This window comes from Coregonus lavaretus (assembly GCF_964263955.1).
Source record: "Coregonus lavaretus genome assembly, chromosome: 25".
NCBI lineage: Eukaryota > Metazoa > Chordata > Actinopteri > Salmoniformes > Salmonidae > Coregonus > Coregonus lavaretus.
In genome coordinates, this window is record NC_140012.1 from 3,293,534 (window position 1) to 3,320,662 (window position 27,129).

Genomic DNA, 27,129 nt, shown 5'->3' on the forward strand with positions numbered 1-27,129 from the left:
CGAGGGAGATTGACAGTTATTTTGTGTTTCTTCCATTTGCGAAAAATTGCACCAACTGTTGTCACCTTCTCACCAAGCTGCTTGGCGATGGTCTTGTAGCCCAATCCAGCCTTGTGTAGGTCTACAATCTTGTCCCTGACATCCTTGGAGAGCTCTTTGGTCTTGGCCATGGTGGAGAGTTTGGAATCTGATTGATTGATTGCTTCTGTGGACAGGTGTCTTTTATACAGGTAACAAACTGAGATTAGGAGCACTCCCTTTAAGAGTGTGCTCCTAATCTCAGCTCGTTACCTGTATAAAACGACACCTGGGAGCCAGAAATCTTTCTGATTGAGAGGGGGTCAAATACTTATTTATTTATAACATTTTTGACATGCGTTTTTCTGGATTTTATTGTTGTTATTCTGTCTCTCACTGTTCAAATAAATCTACCATTAAAATTATAGACTGATACGTTCTTTATTAGTGGGCAAATGTACAAAATCAGCAGGGGATCAAATACTTTCTTCCCTCACTGTACCAAAAATATAAACGCAACATTCAACAATTTCAACAATTTTACTTTACTACACATCAGTGAAATGAAATCAGGGGCGCAGCCATGGGTGGGACTGGGAGGGCTAAGCCCACCAACTCGGAAGCCAGGCCCAGCCAATCAGAATGAGTTTTCCCCCACAAAAGGGCATTATTACAGACAGAAATACTCCTCAGTTTCATCAGCTGTCCGGGTGGCTGGTCTGAGATGATCCCGCAGGTGAAGAAGCTGGATGTGGAGGTCCTGGGCTGGCATGGTTACACGTGGTCTGCGGTTGTGAGGCTGGCTGTAGGTACTGCCAAATTCTCTAAAACGACATTGGAAATATCTGTAGCTACAGATTATTTGGTGTAACAATGATTTAACCAAAGATTTTTGGTATCCATTACTGGGAGTTACATGATAGGTACTGTTTGGTGTAGCACAGAGAATTTTAGACTAACCTTGGCGATACTGTCTTTGTCCTCGATTTGTGGAAACAGGAGTCTCATAAAATGTCAGTGTCCAGTTGCAGGAGGTCCATTTGAATTTAGAAAATGCTCCGTTATTAAAATAAATAATTTTTGCTCCATGAAGTAATCCAACAAAGTGTAGCCGCCATCTCGTCTATTTCAATTCTTCTATTATTTTTTTTTTTTGTCATTTAGCAGACGCTCTTATCCAGAGCGACTTACAGTTAGTGAGTGCATACATTTTTTTTTTATACTGGCCCCCCGTGGGAAACGAACCCACAACCCTGGCATTGCAAGTGCCATGCTATACCAACTGAGCTACACAGGGCACATTGATCGAGACAGGTGGGTGTCCACCCCAAAGTGCCGTAGACAATGAGAGCAGATTTGAAATAGACAAGATGGCGGCATACACTTTGTTGGATTACTTCATGGAGCAAAAATTATTTATTTTAAAAACTGAGCAGTAAACTGTTAGCTAGCAAAAATAATTGTTATTTACATCTGTTTGGAATCCTATCTTGCATCATGCCTATACTTTGTGAGATTGAAATACATCCAGAATCATAACCAATGTCAACCCTCATCAATTATGTTACATAGCTAGCTAGTAAAATTATTTACAGTTGCTGATGTTACACGTTTGCTAAGAAGTTAAAAATGCAAGGCGTGGCGCATAACAAGTTAGCAGGTTTTACAATCGAGATACAATAGATCTCCGATTGTAAAACCTCTTCTATTTTTAAGTCATAGATATGGCTACCTGTAGTTGTTTAGCTAACTTAGCAAACAGAATACACAAAAATGTTTCCCCCCACTGTAACACAGTAGTATATTAGCCAGCAATACACAACATGGGTTTTAGTAGATAGACTAAAGTTAGCTAGCTAGCTAGGTGGCTTGCAGGAAAAATAACTTACTTAGCTAGGCACCGTATTTGTCATCTGCCCTCTTGGTGCTTGCATCGGCTGAAGCTGAGCTTCTAGCTAAATCCAACTCTTTGTTTCGAATCCTCTTCGCTATATTCCGGTTGAAACACGTATGGTTGAATGTCTCCATGTAGCTAATAGAACATAGAACAAAATGCTCCATTGTCGAATTCGTGTTGATGAGAGGAATCACTTGAAGCCATTAAGGTCTGGTCAGTTCTTTCAGTTTTGCCAAAAGGATTGTGTTGTTAGTGTCCCTCTCAAAAAAGCCTGCCTTGGGGGAGAGATGGGGCCAGAGCATGAAGCACCGCCCCACACGAGTTGTAGTCTTTCAGAGACTGGAAACATTTGTCAGCTTGTATATTTAGCAATGAATCCGACGATAGGAACATCGCTTAAAGACGTCCAATGGCTATATCGAACAAGGACAACCATATCTACGCGCACAAAAATGTATAGTGCGATCAGTATAACATGGAGCCTTCGCGAAATGCCACAAAGCAGGACATTTATTTTCAAATCTCTCCAGGCGGAACCGGGTGCTATGGTCATATGAGACGAAAACTGAGCTCTTTGGCCACAAACACCAGTGGTGGGTTTGGCCTCGAAATAAAGATGCATATGCAGAAAATAAACTCATACCTACTGTAAAATATGGTGTTGGATCTTTGTTTTGGGGCTGTTTTGCTTCCAGTGGTCCTGGGGCCTTTGTTAAGGTCAACGGCATCATGAAAGCTACCAAATATCAGTTTTAGCCAAAAACCTGGTTGCCTCTGCCAGGAGGCTAAAACTTCACCGCAAGTGGAACTTCCAGCAAGACAATGACCCGAAGCACACATCAACATCCAAAGAGAAATGGTTAATTGACCACAAAATAAACATTTTAGTCTCCGGACTTGAACCCCATTGGAAACCTGTGGTTTAAATAGAAGAAGGCAGTCCATTAGCGCAGGTTGAAGGCTATCAAGGATCTGGAAAGGTTCTATATGGAGGAATGTATTGAAAACAATAATTGACACCTATCTTTTGGGGATTTGTAAAAAATTACTTATTAAACAAAATATTTTTCTCTGAGCAATTTTATTAGTATAAAATAATCTTAAATTTCCAGTTTTTTTTTAGCATTCAATTTAGCTCAGTATTTGCATGATTTATTTTATAGTATTTTTTGCAAATTTTTTCAAGGGTGCCAATGATTTTGGAGGTGATTACATGTCTCATGTCGGAGGCTGACCTAGCACATGCCCTCCAAAAGCGGGAGTAGCGGGAGTTTGAATGTCTGTCTCCCCATCTCATTTATAATTTATCTTATAAAAAAAGAGAATGGGATTCCACTCCCTTAAAAAAAATATCCTTATTGTCTGTTTTTTTTATTCAGGGAAGGTTAAAGCGGTTTCACCATTGATCTCTTTTCCAATGATGTTTTATAATATCAGAATAATTTTTGTTTGATTGGCGGTAAACAAATTATTGTTATACTATTAAAAACGTAATCCCATACACAATTTACATTTTGGCCAAGACAATCTTGCCATCTTCTTTTATTATTTTCAGGTCTTACAATGTATTCTTACATTTATCTTAGATTCAAAAACATGATGCTAAAGATGACTGTATGGTGTACTAGCTGTTAAATGCACACTGCGTTACCGTTACAGTTGAATTTGTATCATGTGTCGGAAACCACATTAGGTGTGTTCTATCAAATCATCCCCCACACGTGCCAGAAGAACAGCGGTAATAATAAACATAGGCTAATAATCATTTATAAAATGGACAGATCTGGAGAAACAGTGTAAGACACATTGTCCCCTTGGAGCATCTTTTCCTGTTTCCAGATGAAGAAGATCAACATAGAAGGAAGAAAATGATTGGATAAAAGAAGGAAAAAAAGATTTTAAAAAAGAATCGCAAAATGCTCCTGCCACCTGGACAAAAAGGCTAATAGCTGATGGTATGATTGATGTCCTTTAAAAAGAGCATTAAGACATAATCCAGTTAGTATTCAAATAAAGTGAGAGGGGGATGATTGAAAGGGCAGTATAGTAGAGGGATTGATTGAGGGTAAAAGAGAGAGGGATAGAGAGTATGTGAGAGGGTCGCATTGATTCCCTCTAGCTTATGGTTTAAAAAAGGGACTCCTTTTGATTCAAGGGGGGGGGGGGGGGGGTAACAGATCAGCTCGGCTGTTAATCTCAGTTTAAGTATGGTCGGTGAGAACGGTTCCCGCGTCATTCCTCTCTATGCCGTGAACCGTTGTCGTCTTGACAATATTCGTGTTCTGGGCTCGCTTGGTCAGTTCATTGGCTATCGGCTAATTGCTCCCGCCACAGCATTGGCCGCTGCGGCCCTGGGGGGCGGGCTCCTGAAGGTCCACTCCAGTCCTGGTCCGGCCCCCTGCCCCGCCTCCACCTTGCGCCTCGTTCTTGGGCAGCTTCTTGGCTATAAGGACAGAGAGTAGAGTGGGCATTAATGCTGCATCCGTGTGGTCCTGGAATTATCAGAGACACGGAACATCCCAAATGGGAAACTAGGAAGGAACAGCTACTGGAATTTCTGTTGTCCAAAACCGTTCATTATGAGCTTCCGAAGTCTAAAATACGGGGGTGGGGAAACTCAGGTAACACCGGGTTTTCTAGTCTGGATGTTATGAATTTCCCATTTCAGAGGAGCACTTGAATGCAGCACAAGAATAGCTAAAAACCCTTTAGGTAAAGGTCAAATAATTATATAAAGTGGATTCCTCTCCATCTGGAAAGCCAATACCTAGTAGCTGAAAGCCAATTCCTATACTGTTTGCATTGTATTGGTTGATCTTGACTGTAAGACTAAGTTGTTCTTGACTGTCTGCTAAATAATGGCATCTGCCATTTTGAATTCACCCTATACCGGTCTTTTCAAAGTAGCAAAGATGTAACGGTGGAGGTCTATTCAGACTATTGTGATAAATCCATAGAATTATCATACATATGACTATTGATGATGACTATAGGCCTATCTATAGTGCTTGGAGTAAGTTGGGACTCACTAGGTAGACAGTTGCCCTTACCTATGGCCATGAAGATTTCATTGACATTCATAGCAGTCTTGGCAGAAGTCTCCATGAACAGTAGACTGTTATCATCAGCATAGGCCTGTACTTCCTGTAAAGACAGAGGTCAATTATTACTGAACAAAAACATAAATTCCACATGCAAAAATTTCAAAGGCCCTAATCTATGGATTTCATAGGACTGGGAAAACAGATACCTGCCGATATTGCAGGTTTTCCTACTTACAAAGCAAAAATCCAGAAAATCACATTGTATGATTTTTAAGTAATTAATTTGCATTTAATTGCATGACATAAGTATTTGATCACCTACCAACCAGTAAGAATTCCGGCTCTCACAGACCTGTTAGTTTTTCTTTAAGAAGCCCTCCTGTTCTCCACTCATTACCTGTATTAACTCCACCTGTTTGAACTCGTTACCTGTATAAAAGACACCTGTCCACACACTCAGACTCCAACCTCTCCACAATGGCCAAGACCAGAGAGCTGTGTAAGGACATCAAGGATAAAATTGTAGACCTGCACAAGGCTGGGATGGGATACAGGACAATAGGCAAGCACCTGGCAACAACTGTTGGGGCAATTATTAGAAAATGGAAGAAGTTCAAGATGACGGTCAATCACACTCGGTCTGGGGCTCCATGCAAGATCTCACCTCGTGTGGCATCAATGATCATGAGGAAGGTGAGGGATCAGCCCAGAACTACACGGCAGGACCTGGTCAATGACCTGAAGAGAGCTGGGACCACAGTCTCAAAGAAAACCATTAGTAACACACTACGCCGTCATGGATTAAAATCCTCCAGTGCACGCAAGGTCCCCCTGCTCAAGCCAGCGCATGTCCAGGCCTGTCTGAAGTTTGCCAATGACCATGTGGATGATCCAGAGGAGGAATGGGAGAAGGTCATGTGGTCTGATGAGACAAAAATAGAGCTTTTTGGTCTAAACTCCACTCGCCGTGTTTGGAGGAAGAAGGATGAGTACAACCCCAAGAACACCATCCCAACCGTGAAGCATGGAGGTGGAAACATCATTATTTGGGGTTGCTTTTCTGCAAAGGGGACAGGACGACTGCACCGTATTGAGGGGAGGATGGATGGGGCCATGTATCACGAGATCTTGGCCAACAACCTCCTTCCCTCAGTAAGAGCATTGAAGATGGGTCGTGGCTGAGTCTTCCAGCATGACAACGACCCGAAACACAAAGCCGGGGTAACTAAGGAGTGGCTCCGTAAGAAGCATCTCAAGGTCCTGCAGAGGCCTAGCCAGTCTCCAGACCTGAACCCAATAGAACATATTTGGAGGGAGCTGAAAGTCCGTATTGCCCAGCGACAGCCCCGAAACCTGAAGGATCTGGAGAAGGTCTGTAAGGAGGAGTGGGCCAAAATCCCTGCTGCGGTGTGTGCAAACCTGGTCAATACCTACAGGAAATGTATGATCTCTGTAATTGCAAACAAAGGTTTCTGTACCAAATATTAAGTTCTGCTTTTCTGATGTATCAAATACTTATGTCATGCAATAAAATGCAAATTAATTACTTAAAAATCATACAATGTGATTTTCTGGATTTTTGTTTTAGATTCCGTCTCTCACAGTTGAAGTGTACCTATGATGGACTGTCGTTTCTCTTTGCTTATTTGAGCTGTTCTTGCCATAATATGGACTTGGTCTTTTACCAAATAGGGCTATCTTCTGTATACCACCCATACCTTGTCACAACACACCTGATTGGCTCAAACGCATTAGGAAGGAAATAAATTCCACAAATTAACTTTTAACAAGGCACACCTGTTAATTGAAATGCATTCCAGATGACTACATTATGAAGCTGGTTGAGAGAATGCCAAGAGTGTGCAAAGCTGTCATCAAGGCAAAAGGTGGCTACTTTGAAGAATCTCAAATATAAAATATATTTTGATTTGTTTAACCAATCAATCAAATTGTATTCATAAGTGCTATACAGAAACCCAGCCTAAAACCCCAAACAGCAAGCAATGCAGATGTAGAAGCACGTAGTGAACACTTGTTTTGCTTACTACATGATTCCATATGTGTTATTTCATAGTTTTGATGTCTTCACTATTATTCTACAATGTAGAAAATAGTACAAATAAAGAAAAACCCTTGAATGAGTAGGTGTGTGTCCAAACATTTGACTGGTACTGTACATATGTTGGTCACAGAAAACAAAAACAATGGACCTCACAATGGATCTCTGTGCATTCAAATTGCCATTGATAAAATGCAATTGTGTTCATTGTCTGTAGCTTATGCCTGCCCATACCATAACTCCACCGCCACCATGGGGCACTCTGTTCATAACGTTGACATCAGCGAACCGCTCGCCCACACAACGCCATACATGTGGTCTGCGGTTGTGAGGCTGGTTGGACGTACTGCTTAATTATCTAAAACTTATGGAAGAGAAATGAACATTAAATGATCTGGTTACAGCTCTGGTGGACATTCCCGCCGTCACTATGCCAATTGCACGCTCCCTCAAAACTTGAGACATCTGTGGCATTGTGTTGTGTGACAAAACTGCACATTTTAGAGTGGCCTTTTATTGTCTCCAGCACAAGGTGACCTGTGTAATGATCATGCTGATTAATCAGCTTCTTGATATGCCACACTTGTCAGGTGGATGGATTATCTTGGCAAAGGAGAACTGCTCACCAACAGGGATGCAAACAAATTTATGCAAAACATTTGTGAAAAATATTTCTGGGATTTTATATTTCAGCTCATGAAACATGGGACCAACACTTTACATGTTGCGTTTATATTTTTGTTCAGTATATATTATTATCATCACATACAGTGGGGAAAAATGTATTTAGTCAGCCACCAATTGTGCAAGTTCTCCCACTTAAAAAGACGAGAGAGGCCTGTAATTTTCATCATAGGTACACGTCAACTATGACAGACAAAATGAGAAAAAAAAATCCAGAAAATCTCATTGTAGGATTTTTAATGAATTTATTTGCAAATTATGGTGGAAAATAAGTATTTGGTCAATAACAAAAGTTCTCAATACTTTGTTATATACCCTTTGTTGGCAATGACACAGGTCAAACGTTTTCTGTAAGTCTTCACAAGGTTTTCACACACTGTTGCTGGTATTTTGGCCCATTCTTCCATGCAGATCTTCTCTAGAGCAGTGCTGTTTTGGGGCTGTCGCTGGGCAACACAGACTTTCAACTCCCTCCAAAGATTTTCTATGGGATTGAGATCTGGAGACTGGCTAGGCCACTCCAGGACCTTGAAATGCTTCTTACGAAGCCACTCCTTCATTGCCCGGGCGGTGTGTTTGGGATCATTGTCCTGCTGAAAGACCCAGCCACGTTTAATCTTCAATGCCCTTGCTGATGGAAGGAGGTTTTCACTCAAAATCTCACTATACATGGCCCCATTCATTCTTTCCTTTACACGGATCAGTCGTCCTGGTCCCTTTGCAGAAAAACAGCCCAAAAGCATGATGTTTCCACCCCCATGCTTCACAGTAGGTATGGTGTTCTTTGGATGCAACTCAGCATTCTTTGTCCTCCAAACACGACGAGTTGAGTTTTAACCAAAAAGTTCTATTTTGGTTTCATCTGACCATATGACATTCTCCCAATCCTCTTCTGGATCATCCAAATGCACTCTAGCAAACTTCAGACGGGCCTGGACATGTACTGGCTTAAGCAGGGGGACACGTCTGGCACTGCAGTATTTGAGTCCCTGCCTGCGTAGTGTGTTACTGATGGTAGGCTTTGTTACTTTGGTCCCAGCTCTCTGCAGGTCATTCACTAGGTCCCCCCGTGTGGTTCTGGGATTTTTGCTCACCGTTCTTGTGATCATTTTGACCCCACGGGGTGAGATCTTGCGTGGAGCCCCAGATCGAGGGAGATTATCAGTGGTCTTGTATGTCTTCCATTTCCTAATAATTGCTCCCACAGTTGATTTCTTCAAACCAAGCTGCTTACCTATTGCAGATTCAGTCTTCCCAGCCTGGTGCAGGTCTACAATTTTGTTTCTGGTGTCCTTTGACAGCTCTTTGGTCTTGGCCATAGTGGAGTTTGGAGTGTGACTGTTTGAGGTTGTGGACAGGTGTCTTTTATACTGATAACATGTTCAAACAGGTGCCATTAATACAGGTAATAAATGGAGGACAAAGGAGCCTCTTAAAGAAGAAGTTACAGGTGTGTGAGAGACAGAAATCTTGCTTGTTTGTAGGTGACCAAATACTTATTTTCCACCATAATTTGCAAATAAATTCATAAAAAATCCTACAATGTGATTTTCTGGATTTTTTTTCTCAATTTGTCTTTCATAGTTGACGTGTACCTATGATGAAAATTACAGGCCTCTCATCTTTTTAAGTGGGAGAACTTGCACAATTGGTGGCTGACTAAATACTTTTTTTCCCCACTGTAATTTTGTAGGATTATTCAAGGCTCTACCAGGTTCTTCAACATTAAGGGGGGTATCCCGGACACGGATTAAGTTTAGACCTGGACTAAAAAGCTATTTCGATGGAGATTCTTCATTAACAATGCTTTTTAGCCCAGGACTAGGCATAATCCAGACCTGCCAACCTTGAAGAATTTTTATGATTACAACTTCAGCGCAGCGACAGCCCTGGTCCCCCATGATGAAGCTTGTGCGACACCCACACTGCTCAAATCATAGGCAAATGCACCTTTTTTTTGCCTAATAATTATGTTGGCAGAAGGCTGCCTCAGCAGGAATGGTAGGCTATGGACTGTTATGGGTACTTGTTTATTGGCTGCTCTTCAGTACCTAACTAGAAATACGTTTAAATGTACAATCATTGGTTCTCCCTTGGATTTTCTGACAAGGTGGTGCTGATGTAGTCCTAATGATGGGTAGGAGGGAGGTCCGGAGGGGGTCAGTAAACTTCCCCCTCAGGAAGTTGGAGCATTTAGCATTTTTGAAAATCCTGTAACTGCCATTTCGTGAAACCTAGAGTCTTAAATGATCTCAAACAATGTAGCCAACACAGAAGTCTTGTGTTTGATCCTAAGTGAAATTGGGGTGGTCTCAATGACACTTCCTAGGTTAAATATAGGGTTAATGATTATTGTAATGAATGTGTCTTTATGTGGATAGTCTAGTTAAAGTGTAACCTGGCTTCTTAATTTTGTTTGGGAAGACAATTCTGAATAATTAAATTACTGGACGCAATGTATTAGTCTAGCTTACTGTAGGCTATTTGGAATATGAAAGAACTGAACTAGACCGATCTGAGCTTGTTTCAGATCTCCATCCCTGACCTAATCCATCAAGTTAAGTCTGACTACTAGGCTACCATTCATTCAACATGCCTTGTTGTTATTGGTGAACTGACTTATCACATCATTAGCAGCCTACTGTTGATATACAGCTATATTAAGAGGACAGATCAATAACTGATTAATTAACATTGGCCTACTAATCTTTCACAGTCTTTAATAATAGTAACACAACTTTCTGTGAAGGACGGTATTCGCAGAACATAACTTTCTGCCATGTCCGGTTCCATCCACGCTGTAGCTAACTACCTTCGTCGTAATGACGCCTTAGACGCTGACTAAAACATAACCATCATTATGTGCTTGACTAACACATAACATTTTGGAAAATGTAATTGGCAAACAGTTAGTTCTTCATTTTCCCTACCCTTTCCCCTCACACATCAGTGGTATGAACGGACAAAGTGGAGAGCTGCCATCCAGCTCGAGGGAGGAAAACAGTACATGGGCAGGCCCTGAGCTAGAGATTTTTCCTACTCGCCCAGGCTCTCTGTTTGACTCAGCTCCATCTTCCGACGGTTGAGTCAAAAACTACAATGTGTCAACTAAAAGATGATTTTTTCGTATATTAGGGTAGTGTTTCATACCAGCGTACTTTGACACCAAATTACGTGCATGGCACGCAAAAGGCGTGCAGGTTGGCAGGTCTGCATAATCTGTGTCCAGGAAATTGGCCCTAAATGACAATACAGTGAGGGAAAAAAGTATTTGATCCCCTGCTGATTTTGTACGTTTGCCTACTGTCAAAGAATTTATCAGTCTATAATTTTAATGGTAGGTTTATTTGAACAGTGAGAGACAGAATAACAACAACAAAATCCAGAAAAACGCATGTCAAAAATGTTATAAATTAATTTGCATTTTAATGAGGGAAATAAGTATTTGACCCCCTCTCAATCAGAAAGATTTCTGGCTCCCAGGTGTCTTTTATACAGGTAACGAGCTGAGATTAGGAACACACTCTTAAAGGGAGTGCTACTAATCTCAGCTTGCTACCTGTATAAAAGACACCCGTCCACAGAAGCAATCAATCAATCAGATTCCAAACTCCCCACCATGGCCAAGACCAAAGAGCTCTCCAAGGATGTCAGGGACAAGATTGTAGACCTACACAAGGCTGGATTGGGCTACAAGACCATCGCCAAGCAGCTTGGTGAGAAGGTGACAACAGTTGGTGCGATTATTCGCAAATGGAAGAAACACAAAATAACTGTCAATCTCCCTCGGCCTGGGGATCTCACCTCGTGGAGTTGCAATGATCATGAGAACGGTGAGGAATCAGCCCAGAACTACACGGGAGGATCTTGTCAATGATCTCAAGGCAGCTGGGACCATAGTCACCAAGAAAACAATTGGTAACACACTACGCCGTGAAGGACTGAAATCCTGCAGCGCCCGCAAGGTCCCCTTGCTCAAGAAAGCACATATACAGGCCCATCTGAAGTTTGCCAATGAACATCTGAATGATTCAGAGGAGAACTGGGTGACAGTGTTTTGGTCAGATGAGACCAAAATCGAGCTCTTTGGCATCAACTCAACTCGCCCTGTTTGGTGGAGGAGGAATGCTGCCTATGACCCCAAGAACACCATCCCCACCGTCAAACATGGAGGTGGAAACATTATGCTTTGGGGGTGTTTTTCTGCTAAGGGGACAGGACAATTTCACTGCATCAAAGGGACGATGGACGGGGCCATGTACCGTCAAATCTTGGGTGAGAACCTCCTTCCCTCAGCCAGGGCATTGAAAATGGGTCGTGGATGGGTATTCCAGCATGACAATGACCCAAAACACACGGCCAAGACAACAAAGGAGTGGCTCAAGAAGAAGAACATTAAGGTCCTGGAGTGGCCTAGCCAGTCTCCAGACCTTAATCCCATAGAAAATCTGTGGAGGGAGCTGAAGGTTCGAGTTGCCAAACGTCAGCCTCAAAACCTTAATGACTTGGAGAAGATCTGCAAAGAGGAGTGGGACAAAATCCCTCCTGAGATGTGTGCAAACCTGGTGGCCAACTACAAGAAACGTCTGACCTCTGTGATTGCCAACAAGGGTTTTGTCACCAAGTACTAAGTCATGTTTTGCAGAGGGGTCAAATACTTATTTCCCTCATTAAAATGCAAATCAACTTATAGCATTTTTTACATGCGTTTTTCTGGATTCTTTTGTTGTTATTCTGTCTCTCACTGTTCAAATAAACCTACCATTAAAATTATAGACTGATCATGTCTTTGTCAGTGGGCAAACGTACAAAATCAGCAGGGGATCAAATACTTTTTTCCCTCACTGTATGTGGACAACAATCTATTTAATTTTTTACATACAAGTAACTGCCAAAATAAAGGAAACACCAACATAAAGTGTCTTAATAGGGCGTAAGGCCACCACGAGCTAGAACAGGTTCAATACACCTTGGAATAGATTCTAGAAGTATCTGGAACTGTATTGGAGGGATGTGACACCATTCTTCCACAAGAAATTCCATCATTTGGTGTTTTGTTGATGGTGGAAAACACTGTCTCAGGCGCTGCTCCAGAATCTCCCATATGTGTTCAATTGGGTTGAGATCTGGTGACTGAGACGGCCATGGCATATGGTTTACATCATTTTCATGCTCATCAAACATTCAATGACCACTCATGCCCTGTGGATAGGGGCATTTTTATCCTATGGGGGCATAGCCATGGTAGCCAAAATAATGGCCTGCCCAACATTTTTATACAGACCCTAAGCATGATGGGATGTTAATTGCTTTATTAAATGTACACTATTGTTGTACCACACCAAATTTAGACTATTTGGGCTATGACACAAGTCAAAGTAAATTGTGATCAACATCTGATATTAAATATCATGCTAACTGTTTTGTTATGTGGTCAAACATCAATGAATAATGCATATTAACAGATAACACTTGCCAACACACGTGCACACACACACAGGTTGGGAATTGCTCTCACCTGGAGTTCGACGGCTCTTTTGTTGGCGATGTCGGCCTTGTTCCCGGCCAGAGCGATGACGATGTTGGGGCTGGCTTGTCTCTGCAGCTCCTTCACCCAGTTCTTTGCTCGCGCAAAAGTGTCCTGGTGAAACACGCAAAGGCACAGAATGTATAATTTACATTAAGGTTATGATAGGTTAAGAGAGCTGAAATAAGCTCATAAGGCATTGAGAAGTGATATTCTTGAAGGATCAAAACTATTGGTTTCACTGGTCTTTCAATTCAATTGGGCGGCCCGCCTACACAGTGGTAGATAAAGAGCCTTTACGCACTGTGTTGGTGATGTCGTAGACCACAATGGCCGCTTGGGCTCCCCTGTAGTACATGGGCGCCAGACTGTGGTATCGCTCCTGGCCTGCTGTGTCCCAAATCTCAAACTTGACCGTTGTGTCATCCAGGCAGACAGTCTGTGTGAGGAAGGCAGCTGGAAAAGAGCAAGATGGAGGAAGGGAGGAAAAAAAAAAAAGAGGTAGAGGATATGTCAGTGGAGGAAACAGGGCTGTATTCATGAATGTTTGGAAATGTCTTATATAGAGCTGACATTATTAACAGAGAGGCAATTACATTGCACCCCATTGAGTGTGCCTCAATGCAGGGTTCACAGGTCAATCTCTCCCACTCCATTTAATGTCAACATCTGTTTAGCCATTTCTGTCACTTGAGAACCTATCCAGTGTAGAGACAAAGCTTTCAAAGTTGCAGTTCCTCAATTTGCTCTAGGCAGAGGCCTACCAACTGACTACACACACGCTCGTACACAACCGTTAAAAATGGCACAGACGTTAGAACACTATCAAAGTGACTTGCATTGATAGTCTACATAGAGACTAAGAGGTGGAAGCAAAAATGGATACCACCAACAATAAAAGGTACTTTCTAATATGCTCATAATGTTATGCAAGGCGATTTGAGAAAAATTAAAGTTTGGGTCTCATTTCATTTGTGCTTTTTAACAGAGGCCTTCCAAACAGGTTGTAGGTTTAACTTCCCAACGAGCACAGCACTGCTGCTTCTAAGGATCAGAGCCATGGAGAAAATGCTAATCCCATGTCTGTAGGCTGCAAACATTTACCTGGGCTCTCTGAGAAGTCCACAATCACATGACAGCACAGAGTCCATGGCCTCATTCCAATTCATTGACGTCTTTCCTTCCTACCTCCATTTATTGAGCCTAATCACTGACATGACTGGGTCGGTGAAAGCTATTAAAATCAGTGATTACCACTAGGAGGGAAGGAGAAAGCATTTTTTTGAACAGAGCCCTGTCGTGACGTGACTTTCATTAATATGATGACTGTTATTTAAGCTGATCTGAGGCCTTTGATCCTCACCCAGGAGAGTCATGACAGCCCATTTCTCCAGCGGTAAAGAGGTCCCATGAGACATGGCACCCTTTGAATCCTTTAACACTTCTTCCATTGCGGGTCATTTCCTGTGCCCTCTATTGTACTCTGTTGACTGGAGCTCACTATTGTACAATAGGCTAATAATAGGCAGAGACTCTGTTCTACAGTATTTCATTTATTGAGACGTTAATGAAATCCCCAGCGCTGTAGCATCATACGCTACATTGACTTGCTTGGGCATACCTTGTGTTGACTACAAAAGCCACACCAACATGCAATGCCTTTCAGTGACCCCTCTTTCCACTTGTATTAAAAACAACTACCGGTAATCCCCATAGAAAGAAATCAACCTCCATTGTTAACATGCTTTGATTTTAACAGCCATGATATGGTGATGCCATTCTAGCAATGAGAGCTAGTAAAGCCAACTATCACAGATATAAAAAGACCACTTGATGGAATAGGGAAACCTGCAGTGGGTCACAACCAACCACCTGCACAAACAATGTTTTTCAAAAAGACTGAATAACTCACCTCCGATGGTGCTCTCTTGGTACTCCTGAAACTGTCCCTTGACAAACCGCAGCACCAGGCTGGACTTGCCCACCGCCGATTCTCCCAGCAGCACCAGCTTGAACTGGCAGATCTTGTTGCCTGCCGCCGGGCTGTTGGGTCGTGCCGGTGCTCCACGACCCGCCATGGAGCTGTGCAGATGCTATCCTGAATAAAAGGGCCTGGGCTGGGCCACGCCGAGAGGCAGCAGGGGGGGTCTGGAGCAGCAGTGGAATTCCGATACGTGGGGGCAGCTGATTGGAGCCGGGAAACAGTTGAAGTAAAGTGAAGAAGTGCAGCAACTGGGAGGCTGGCGTGGAGAAAAAAATATATAAATGATTATTGACAAGAAGTAGTCGCATAAAAAAATACCACAGTTGGTCTGGCTGGAAAGTCCCTGCAGGTATAGATGAAAGTGGAAGTTAGGCTAACCACACTGATCCAGGTGTGAGATCAGTCTTACTATTGGTTTGACATTGGCCGCCTTATCTTCCTGGCATGATAAGAGTGTCAATATTGATAACTCAATGGCTCGGTTTTAGAGGCCCTCCTCTTGGCCGCAGAGACGAAATGTTGCTGTTTTAAAGCGAATTTCCTGCAATTCTACACATTTTGCCATGGCCTATGCCTTGTTCTTATGCTATCGGAGTGACTCAAACATAACAAAATCAACGAGGGCCCCATGCCATGCCATTTTTTGAATTTTGGATTCTTCCTGAATGTCTTGTTTTTATTTTGGTGATTGTTAGTTGTCAAAGGTGATCTTTAAAAAAGATATATTGCACCATTATCTTTTCTACATACTTTATATCTGGTTTTAGTCGTTTAAGTTCACACTAAGTTATCTACCTAACTTAGATGACAAAACACTGCATTCAATTTGTTTTCAGTTTGGATATTGGTTTGATATTCAGAGTTTTCTCGTCAATACCACTTCAACGTAAGGTCCTAGGATGATTAGAGTGATATAACTAGAATCAGATGACGATAGAGAGCAAGGTACAGCCTTTGTTTTCTCCCTTCTGTTCTGTTTTCAAAAAGTGACTGTTGGTTTCAATGGGGGAACATTATGCACTAAGGGACCATCTTAAAAAGGGCAATCAACAGAACCTGGTGTTTACAGAAAAACTTACTTTTGTCTTAATTAAATGATCTAGAGATCATAAAGCAACTTTTTTTCCTCACAACATTTACATTTAAAAAATGGATTGTGTTTATTTTTCATGGATTCTATGTAAATATACAAGCTCATAAAAAATAAATAGGCCTATGATCTCTCTCACAATATTTGCAACCTACGGTAGCATACTTGCATGACCTACAGAGCCAAAATCCCTAATCCATGATACATTCATTAGAATTCCCATTTTAAAATTCCCTGATTATAAATGAATATTTCCAGTAATAATTATAATTTTTGATGGCTTCCAAACCACAAGTTCCAACAGATCTACAGACAAGTGCTGTGTGTTCCCTGACCTCTATTATCAAGCAAATCACTTTTTCAAAATTCCTCCCCTTTGATATTTTTCCTGTTACAGCTGTGGTTATTCATTTAAATACAGATTAAATGTTCAAGAGCTTCAAGTCCAAATTACATATACATCTAAAACCACTCGATGTTAGGTCACTGACCTCTCTCTTCCATAGTACACTCATTAGAAATAACATTTTTCATTTAACTGATTAACATGAATATTTCCTGTGATAGGTCTAATTTTAAATAGCTCACTGTACATATGAGCTATATATCTACAGACCCGTGTGGTGGGTTCCTTGACCTCTCTTATGAAAGATACACTTCAAGCTTCCTATTAACAGGCATTTTCTCAGTTAGCTGCAATACAGGTATGATTAAAGAATGAAGAGAGAATATAATATAATAATAATATGCCATTTAGCAGACGCTTTTATCCAAAGCGACTTAGTCATTTTTTTTGTGTATGGGTGGTCCCGGGGATCGAACCCACTACCTTGGCGTTACAAGCGCCGTGCTCTACCAGCTGAGCTACAGAGGACCACATATCGAGAACATGGGCTTTGCTACACAGAAAGCAGCAGTTGACTACTCCATTGTCAACACTTTGATTAAATCAATATCTTTGAAAAAAACACAAGTATCAATAGCTTTTAAAATAATTCAATCTGTTTTCTTTTATCATACTTTGTACCAGAGTGAGGCTATCGCTCCACATTGTTCCTGCAGTGAGGAGGATTCACAAACGAGATCTTTAGTTCACTTGTCTGGATGCGATACCGTGGACATATAGGCTAACTACGTTATGATTTATGAATGGCAAGGATATGAGATCGACTTTATTCAGTTAGTTCGACACCTTTTATAAACTAGTCAAGCTTTCTGTTCGTCAATCAAAGCACAGTAAATAGCCTATCCGCCACCACTCCGTGGCTGCATAGAAAACATGCCAGGGTCCAATGTTAACTTTTTTTCCTCACTGGCCTAGTCAGGCCAGTTGGCCAAAAATCTACTTGCCCGAACAGAATTTCTACTGGCCCAAACATGGTATAGTTCTTAAACGGAATGGGGTCATGCAGGGCCTATAGGTTGGCATGCATTATCTCTATATTCAGCAATGAATAGGCTACATTTGATTATTATGATATGTATTAAAAAGCTGTGTAATATAATTTAGCAATGCAAATCATTACTCCATTCTTTAGAATTCCATTGTATTAATTGCATACATTTTTGTTTCTAAAGTATGACATTCTGAGAAGATTTGAAAATAGGACACTGCCGCTTGAAGACAAACGTTCCAACAGAGATATTGACATGGCTACAGTAATCTAGCCAAAACGAATGCTAGGTGTCTTTTTGTTGCATTCTTTTTGGAAGATTATCAACAGTAGCCAGCATATTGCTAGTATGTTCACTATTGAAAGTTTACTTTAAACACTTTCCCTAAAATAAATAAGTTCAGCAAGTAGATTGATGGGCGCTTATTTTTGCTCTGGACAGCTCGCGTTTATTTCGGAGCCTGCACACTAAATAAAATAAATGAATATGCCAGAAAACAATAGGCTTAGTGGATTTCGACTCATCAACACCACATTAAATGGGACGTTCAAATTCATGCTCTCTCCTTCCGTGTAGAAATGTTACTGCAACCAAAGTGCACACACCCAGGTACTGAGAGGCGGGACCGACAGCAGACTGTCAAACCAGCAGTGTTTCCCTGTCATTGCTCACTTTATGAAATACAATTTATGAGACTGTCAAGAAGCATTATGACCATCATAATAATATACAGTGCATTCGGAAAGTATTCAGATCCCTTACAGCCTTATTCTAAAATGGATACAAATATATATCATTCTCAATCTACATACAAATGCCCATAATTACAAAGCGAAAACAGGTTTTTAGACATTTTTGCACATTTATATAAAAACCAACAACTGAAATATCACATTTACATAAGTATTCAGACCCTTTACTCAGTACTTTGTTAAAGCACCTTTGGCAGCGATTACAGCCTCAAGTCTTCTTGGGTATGATGCTACAAGCTCGGCACAACTGTACCCCCCCCCCCCAAAAAAAATAAAATAATAATAATAATTGTAAAGTGGTTATCCCACTGGCTATTAGGTGAATGCACCAATTTGGAAGTCGCTCTGGATAAGAGCGTCTGCTAAATGACGTAAATGTAAATGTATTTGGGGAGTTTCTCCCATTCTTCTCTGCGGATCCTCTCAAGCTCTGTCAGGTTGGATGGGGAGCGTCGCTGCACAGCTATTTTCAGGTCTCTCCAGAGATGTTAGATCGGGTTCAAGTCTGGGCTCTGGCTGGGCCACTCAAGGACATTCAGAGGCTTGTCCAAAAGCCACTCCTGCGTTGTCTTGGCTGTGTGCTTAGTGTCGTTGTCCTGTTGAAAGGTGAACCTTCGCCCCCAGTCTGAGGTCCTGAGCGCTCTGCAGCAGATTTTCATCAAGGATCTCTCTGTACTTTGCTCCATTCATCTTTCCCTCGATCCTGACCAGGCTCCCAGTCCCTGCCGCTGAAAAACATGCACAGAAAAACAGGTTTCCTCCAGACGTGACGCCTGGCATTCACGCCAAAGACTTCAATCTTGGTTTCCTCAGACCAGACATTCTTGTTTCTCATGGTCTGAGTCCTTTAGGTGCCTTTTGGCAAACTCCAAGCAGGCTGTCATGTGCCTTTTACTGAGGAGTGGCTTCCGTCTGGCTCCTCTGCCATTAAGGCCTGATTGGTGGAGTGCTGCAGTGATGGTTGTCCTTCTGGAAGGTTCTCCCATCTCCACAGAGGAACTCTGGTTTTTATTTTTAATAAATTTGCTAACATTTCTAAAAACCTGTTTTCGCTTTGTCATTATGGGGTACTGTGTGTTGACTGATGAGGGAAAAAAAAACTATCTAATACATTTTTTGAAAAGGCTGTAACAAAATGTGGAAAAAGTCAAGGGGTCTGAATACTTTCCGAATGCACTGTAAGCCAGATATGCCTATCACATACATGCTCTTATATCAGTCATCAGTCTTGTCCTGCTCCTGAAATCTGCTCCTGCATTCATCCCAGTCAACAGCAACATAGCATTGGGGTAGGTGCATCAATGTGTGCGCAATTACAATGATATAATTTAATATGGTCAATTTAAAAATATATATTTAACAAACATACTGTTGACACGTAGGCTATGGTGTACTGGAATGTTTTGTCTTGTGTGGTAGGTTCTGTTGGTTTTGACACTTATGTAGGTGTCATAACCAGCAATACAATCACTACTGTGGTAGTTTTGTTTTGTTCTTTTACATTTACATCAGTTAGCGACTTACAAATTGGTGTATTCAACTTATGGTAGCCAGTGGGACAACCACTTTTTTTTGGGGGGGAAAAGGATTACTTTATATTATTCCAGGTATTCCTTAAAGAGGTAGGGTTTCAAGTGTCTCCGGAAGGTGGTCAGTGACTCCGCTGTCCTGGCGTCGTGGGGGAGCTTGTTCCACCATTGGGGTGCCAGAGCAGCGAATAGCTTTGACTGGGCTGAGCGGGAACTGTGCTTCCGTAGAGGTAGGGGAGCTAGCAGGCCAGAGGTGGATGAACGTAGTGCCCTCGTTTGGCTGTAGGGTCTGATCAGAGCCTGAAGGTAAGGAGGTGCCGTTCCCCTCACAGCTCCGTAGGCAAGCACTATGGTCTTGTAGTAGATGCGAGCCTCAACTGGAAGCCAGTGGAGTGTGCGGAGGAGCGGGGTGACATGAGAGAACTTGGGAAGGTTGAACACCAGACGGGGTGCAGCGTTCTAGATAAGTTGTAGGGGTTTAATGGCACAGGCAGGGAGCCCAGCCAACAGCGAATTGCAGTAATCCAGATGGGAGATGACAAGTGCCTGGATTAGGACCTGTGCCGCTTTCTGTGTAAGGTAGGGTCGTACTCTGCGAATGTTGTAGAGCATGAACCTGCAGGATCGGGTCACCGCTTTGATGTTAGCGGAGAACGACAGGGTGTTGTCCAGGGTCACGCCAAGGTTCTTTGCACTCTGGGAGGAGGACACAATGGAGTTGTCAACCGCGATGGCGAGATCATGGAGCGGGCAGTCCTTCCCCGGGAGGAAGAGCAGCTCCGTCTTGCCGAGGTTCAACTTGAGGTGGTGATCCGACATCCACACTGATATGTCTGCCAGACATGCAGAGATGCGATTCGCCACCTGGTTATCAGAAGGGGGAAAGGAGAAAATTAATTGTGTGTCGTCTGCGTAGCAATGATAGGAGAGACCATGTGAGGATATGATAGAGCCAAGTGACTTGGTGTATAGAGAGAATAGGAGAGGGCCTAGAACTGAGCCCTGGGGGACACCAGTGGTGAGAGCACGTGGTGCGGAGACAGATTATCGCCACACCACCTGGTAGGAGCGACCTGTCAGGTAGGACGCAATCCAAGAGTGAGCAGCGCCGGAGATGCCCAACTCGGAGAGGGTGGAGAGGAGGATCTGATGGTTCACAGTATCAAAGGCAGCGGATAGGTCTAGAAGGATAAGAGCAGAGGAGAGAGATTTAGCAGTGCGGAGAGCTTTGACACAGAGAAGAGCAGTCTCAGTTGAATGACCAGTCTTGAAAGCTGACTGGTTTGGATCAAGAAGGTCATTCTGAGAGAGATAGCAGGAGAGTTGGCTAGAGACGGCACGCTCAAGAGTTTTGGAGAGAAAAGAAAGAAGGGATACTGGTCTGTAGTTGTTGACATCGGAGGGATCGAGTGTAGGTTTTTTGAGGAGTGGTGCAACTCTCGCTCTCTTGAAGACCGAAGGGACATGGCCAGCGGTCAAGGATGAGTTGATGAGCGAGGTGAGGTAAGGGAGAAGTTCTCTGGAAATGGTCTGGAGAAGAGAGGAGGGGATAGGGTCAAGCGGGCAGGTTGTTGGGCGGCCGGCCATCACAAGTCGCAAGATTTCATCTGGAGAGAGGGGAGAAAGAAGTCAAAGCATAGGGTAGGGCAGTGTGAGCAGGACCAGCGGTGTCATTTGACTTAAATGAGGATCGGATGTCGTTAACCTTATTTTCAAAATGGTTGACGAAGTCATCCACAGAGAGAGAGGAGGGAGGGGGAGGAGGAGGAGGATTCAGCAGGGAGGAGGTGGCAAAGAGCTTCCTAGGGTTAGAGGCAGAGGCTTGAAATTTAGAGTGGTAGAAAGTGGCTTTAGCAGCGGAAACAGAGGAAGAGAATGTAGAGAGGAGGGAGTGAAAAGATGACAGGTCCGCAGGGAGTCTAGTTTTCCTCCATTTCCACTCGGCTGCCCGGAGCCCTCTTCTGTGAGCTCGCAATGAGTCGTCAAGCCACGGAGCAGGAGGGGAGGACCGAGCCGGCCGGGAGGATAGGGGACATAGAGTCAAAAGATGCAGAAAGGGAGGAGAGGAGGGTTGAGGAGGCAGAATCAGGAGATCGGAGGGAGAAGAATTTAGCAGAGGGAAGAGATGATAGGATGGAAGAGGAGAGAGTAGCGGGAGAGAGAGAGCGAAGGTTGCGACGGAACATTACCATCTGAGTAGGGGCAGAGTGAGTAGTGTTGGAGGAGAGCGAGAGAGAAAAGGATACAAAGTAGTGGTCGGAGACATGGAGGCGAGTTGCAGTGAGATTAGTAGAAGAACAGCATCTAGTAAAGATGAGGTCAAGCGTATTGCCTGCCTTGTGAATAGGGGGGGACGGTGAGAGGGTGAGGTCAAAAGAGGAAAGGAGTGGAAAGAAGGAGGCAGAGAGAAAAGAGTCAAAGGCAGACGTAGGGAGGTTAAAGTCACCCAGAACTGTGAGGGGTGAGCCATCCTCAGGAAAGGAACTTATCAAGGCGTCAAGCTCATTGATGAACTCTCGAAGTGAACCTGGAGGGCGATAAATGACAAGGATGTTAAGCTTGAATGGGCTAGTGACTGTGACAGCATGGAATTCAAATGAGGAGATAGACAGATGGGTCAGGGGAAAAAGAGAGAATGTCCACTTGGGAGAGATGAGGATTCCTGTGCCACCGCCGCGCTGACCAGATGCTCTCAGGGTTTGCGAGAACACATGGTCAGACGAGGAAAGAGCAGTAGCAGTGTTTTCTGTGGTAATCCATGTTTCCGTCAGCGCCAAGAAGTCAAGGGACTGGAGGGTAGCATAGGCTGAAATGAACTTTGCCTTGTTGACCGCAGAACGGCAGTTCCAGAGGCTGCCGGAGACCTGGAACTCCACGTGGGTCGTGCGCGCATGGACCACCAGATTAGAGTGGCAGCAGTTAGGTGTCATAACCAGCCATAAATGTCACGATCGGTCTAAATATATGTGTCATGACAGTGTTATGACCATATTATAACCGGTTATGACAAATTATGGCAGCGGTTATGACATATGACATGGTTATGACCGTATCATTATATGTTATGACACTGGGTGTCAAGTAAAGTGTTACCGTTAATCCTTTAATGGTAGGGGCGTGGATCAGAAAACCAGTCAGTATCTGGTGTGACCACCATTTGCCTCAAGTAGCGTGAACACATCTGCTTCGCATAGAGTTCATCAGGCTGTGCGAAGTTGCTGGATATTGGCGGGAACTGGAATGCTCTGTCGTACACTTTTATCCAGATCAACCCAAACATGCTCAATTGGTGACATGTCTGGTGAGTATGCAGGCCATGGAAGAACTGGGAAATGTTCAGCTTCCAGGAATTGTGTACAGGGGCCGTGCATTATCTTGTTGAAACATGAGGGGATGGCATCGGTTGAATGGCACGACTATGAGCCTCAGGATCTCGTCACGTATCTCTGTGCATTCAAATTGCCATCAATAAAATGCAATTGTGATCATTATCTGTAGCTTATGCCTGCCCATACCATAACCACCATGGGGCACTCTGTTCACAATATTGACATCAGTAAACCGCTCATCCACACGACGCCATACGGGATTAATCCGTGAAGAGCACACTTCTACAGCAGGCCAGTGGCTGGTCTGTTACGACGCCGAACTGCAGTCAGGTCAAGACCCTGGTGAGGACGAAAAGCACGCAGATGAGCATCCCTGAGACGGTTCTGACAGTTTGCACAGAAATTCTTCGGTTGTGCAAACCCACAGTTTCAGCAGCTGTCCGGGTGGCTGGTCTCAGATGATCCCGCAGGTGAAGAAGCCGGATGTGGAGGTCCTTGGCTTGCGTGGTTACATGTGGCCTGCGGTTGGGTTGTGAGGGCGGTTGCCAAATTCTCTAAAACAGCTTATGGTAGAGAAATTAACGTTCAGTCCTCTGGCAACAGCTCTGGTGGACATTCCTGCAGTCAGCATGCCAATTGAAAACTTGAGACATCTGTGGCAGTGTGTTGTGTGACAAAACTGCACATTTTAGAGTGGCCTATTATTGTCCCCAGCACAAGGTGAACCTGTGTAGTGACATCTCAACGATGATCAAAGGAAATTGGATGCACCTGAGCTCAATTTGGACTGTCATAGCAAAGGGGTGTGAATACATTTTCTAAAACTTCTAAAAACATGTTTTCACTTTGTCATTATCAGGTATTGTGTGTAGATGTATGAGAAAAATATATCAATTTAATCAATTTTGAATTCAGGCTGTACCAAAATGTGGAATAAGTCAAGGGGTATGAATACTTTCTGAAGACACTGTTTTTTCAGCGGTAGACTGGCTCTGGCAGATAAAACAGCCAAATACTCCATCTAAACATGAATCGATTCTCAATTGCGATATGGTTTTAGAAACATAAAGCCCTTTACTTTGATATCACATCAATAATTTCTCAAATGCAAAATATACACTTACTGTACACTGTTTCAACCGGTTTTATCACAGTTGCTGGTAGCGCATTCAGATTTCTATCACCTAAATGCACGAGACGCATGCATACTTGCCAAGCTCGTGCACATGTTTCCATGGTTATGTGCATGCTTATCTCCCTCACTAACTTTAAGCATCAGTTGTCAGAGCACCTTACCGATCACTGCACCTGTACACAGCCCATCTGAAATTAGCCCACCCAACTACCTCATCCCTATATTGTTATTTATTTTTGCTCTTTTGCACCCCAGTATCTCTATTTGCACATAATCTCTTGCACATCTAGCATTCCAGTGTTAATACTAATTGTAATTATTTTGCACTATAGCCTATTTATTGCCTTACCTCCATAACTTGCTACATTTGTACACACTGTATATATATTTTCTGTTGTATTTTTTGACTTTATGTTTTTTTTTACCCCATATGTAACTCTGTGTTGTTGTTTTTATCGCACTGCTTTGCTTTATCTTGGCCAGGTCGCAGTTGTAAATGAGAACTTGTTCTCAACTGGCTTACCTGGTTAAATAAAATGCTTCAGGTGATTGAAATCTGAACGCATTACCAGCGCTTTGTAAAGTTGATGCAATTATCCTTTCCTGTGGATATACTGTCTCACATTCCTACCGCCAAAAGGACCAACCGCATAGACCATTGGTAAAGTACGTTCAAATATAATTTTTTCAACATTCTGGCTTGTAGAGGTAATGAGAGGTACGTTTCCTGATTCAAATGCTAATTTCTGCTCGAGGGTAGAATTATATGCAAATCAACCTTGGATTTCCAGGCAAGCCTTCATCCAATGACTCTTGTGTAATGGAATGGAACTGAGAGTCGTGATCAAGGGATAGGCTAACCCTCCTGAATGGAAATGCAAAAACATTTGTGCCAATCACCAGTATTGCACTTTTACGACGGTCCCTAAACCACCCAAGCGCCAGAAAACAGCATATTGCCTCATGATCTGTTAAGGAAATAGTTCGACTATCGGTAAAACATTAAATAACTTTTTTTTTTTTTTTTTCAGCGTGTAACGTCGTTACCGTTCTGTCCTCTACCGTCATCTGATTCTGGATAATTCACAAGCGAACTCCCAATATCGAAAGTAAAAACACATTTGCTGTGGTCAAAAACAACAGCAAGTGGGAATGCATTGATACGTTAACTTACGTTGGCTAGCAGCCATGGCTGGTGCATTTTAGTATAGCATTTCTATCCATCTAGCTAGCTAGCTGACTGACGTAGCTAGCTCAAGGTACACAATTAACAACTATTATTTAGAGGGGGATTGTGTTGTTTCTTACCTATTTGGATTGCAGTCGTAGTTATATACTCAAATATGCCTATGCCCAAGATTTTCAACGGATTGTTTTTGCTGTTTGGTTCACTTTTCAGTTAAGCAAATCACTCTATCCCGTACTTCCGCGTTGTGTAACCGAACATCCGGGTTACACCCACCTCTTTCCTGAAACGGGGCTCTGGGATAATCTCAATTGTATCCTCCTTCCGTCCTCTCTCCTCGCCTCCTTCTCAAAACACATTCACTGCGTAAAATGGCCTGTTTCCGAGTGTGTACAATATCTTTAATGTTAAGAAGTAGGATAGAAGCCAAAATAAAAACAGATCTTGACCAGTCTTGATTAGTCGACTCTGGAAGGTCAAAATTGAGATGCCAGTATGTGCAAATTTGAGGTGCCGCACCTCAAAATGGCCAAATCAAGCACCTCATCTATTGAACTCATATAACGCGCAGTGCTTGATTTGGGCCATTTTGAAGCGCCACACCAGCACCTCAAATTTGCACACACTGGCATCTACATTTTTGGGAATTGTTTACCAGCTCCTCTATAAAACAGGCAGAAAAGGTTGATCAAAGCACAATGAAGGCGGGATCTGCATTGAATAGCAATGAAGAGTGGGCATTCATCTCCTGATACAGTTTTGTTCCTGTTTATTTGCTGCTAGTATGTTAATTTGTGTGTGACAGTAAACTGTTCGAGATTGTGCAGATTGAAAATGTGCCAGTCTGAATGCAAGCAGTTCCAAATTGTAAAAAATGAGGGTTTGTAAATTCATGAAAAGTTATGGAAATTAGTTTAATAATTTTTGTTAATGTAATTCATTAAGGCACACTTTTAAATATTATCACTCATTTAAAAATCTACATATCATCCATAATCGGAATGACCCTTCTGTGTGCCTGTGCAAGTGGGTCGTTGCCGGAGGAGAGCGAGCATGATATTTCAGCAGCAGGTATAAAATACTGACAGACAACAGACTAACTAGATAGCCAATTCAAAACATAACAGTTATCTCGCTAGTTAACTATAGCTAACTAAGCATTAATGTCGTTGTCGCCTTTCCATCGGCACTGTAGATAGCCTAAATAAATCTGCACTGTTGGAAAACTGGGATTCCCCTCTATTATACAGCAGCCATGTAATTGCAACAACGTAAAAAATATTCAGAGAATAACGTGCTGTGCGTAGATCTCCCTTGAAACATGAATGTTTGAGCCTTATATATAAACATGTTAGATACCCAGTGGTGTAAAGTACTTAAGTAAAAATACTTAAAAGTACTACTTAATTAAGTATTTTTTGGGGGTATCTGTACTTTACTTTACTATTAATATTTCTGACAACTTTTACTTTTACTTCACTACATTCCTAAAGAAAAGTA

At 42.6% G+C, this 27,129-nt stretch overlaps 1 protein-coding gene across 1 annotated transcript; it reads right to left on the reverse strand.

Annotated features, from left to right (window-relative positions):
- Positions 1-3,421: 3,421 nt before the first annotated feature.
- On the reverse strand, positions 3,422-25,927 carry LOC311101206 (ras-related protein Rab-5C-like). The gene is made up of 6 exons (XM_084142310.1): positions 25,752-25,927; positions 15,142-15,469; positions 13,534-13,685; positions 13,221-13,343; positions 4,966-5,059; positions 3,422-4,358 (listed from the first exon to the last, which is right to left on the reverse strand). The coding sequence occupies exons 2-6, from the start codon at positions 15,305-15,307 to the stop codon at positions 4,231-4,233; spliced, it is 663 nt and encodes a 220-aa protein (XP_083998436.1). The 5' UTR covers positions 15,308-15,469; positions 25,752-25,927; the 3' UTR covers positions 3,422-4,230.
- Between the last annotated feature and the right edge of the window lie 1,202 nt (positions 25,928-27,129).

Excerpts from the sequence above, each read along its gene's own strand:
- LOC311101206 (XM_084142310.1), bottom strand. The coding sequence starts at position 15,307 with ATGGCGGGTCGTGGAGCACCGGCACGACCCAACAGCCCGGCGGCAGGC. Across the intron at positions 5,060-13,220 it reads AAAGAGCCGTCGAACTCCAG|GAAGTACAGGCCTATGCTGA; the intron begins GTGAGAGCAATT and ends CTGTCTTTACAG. Across the intron at positions 4,359-4,965 it reads TGAAATCTTCATGGCCATAG|CCAAGAAGCTGCCCAAGAAC; the intron begins GTAAGGGCAACT and ends CTGTCCTTATAG.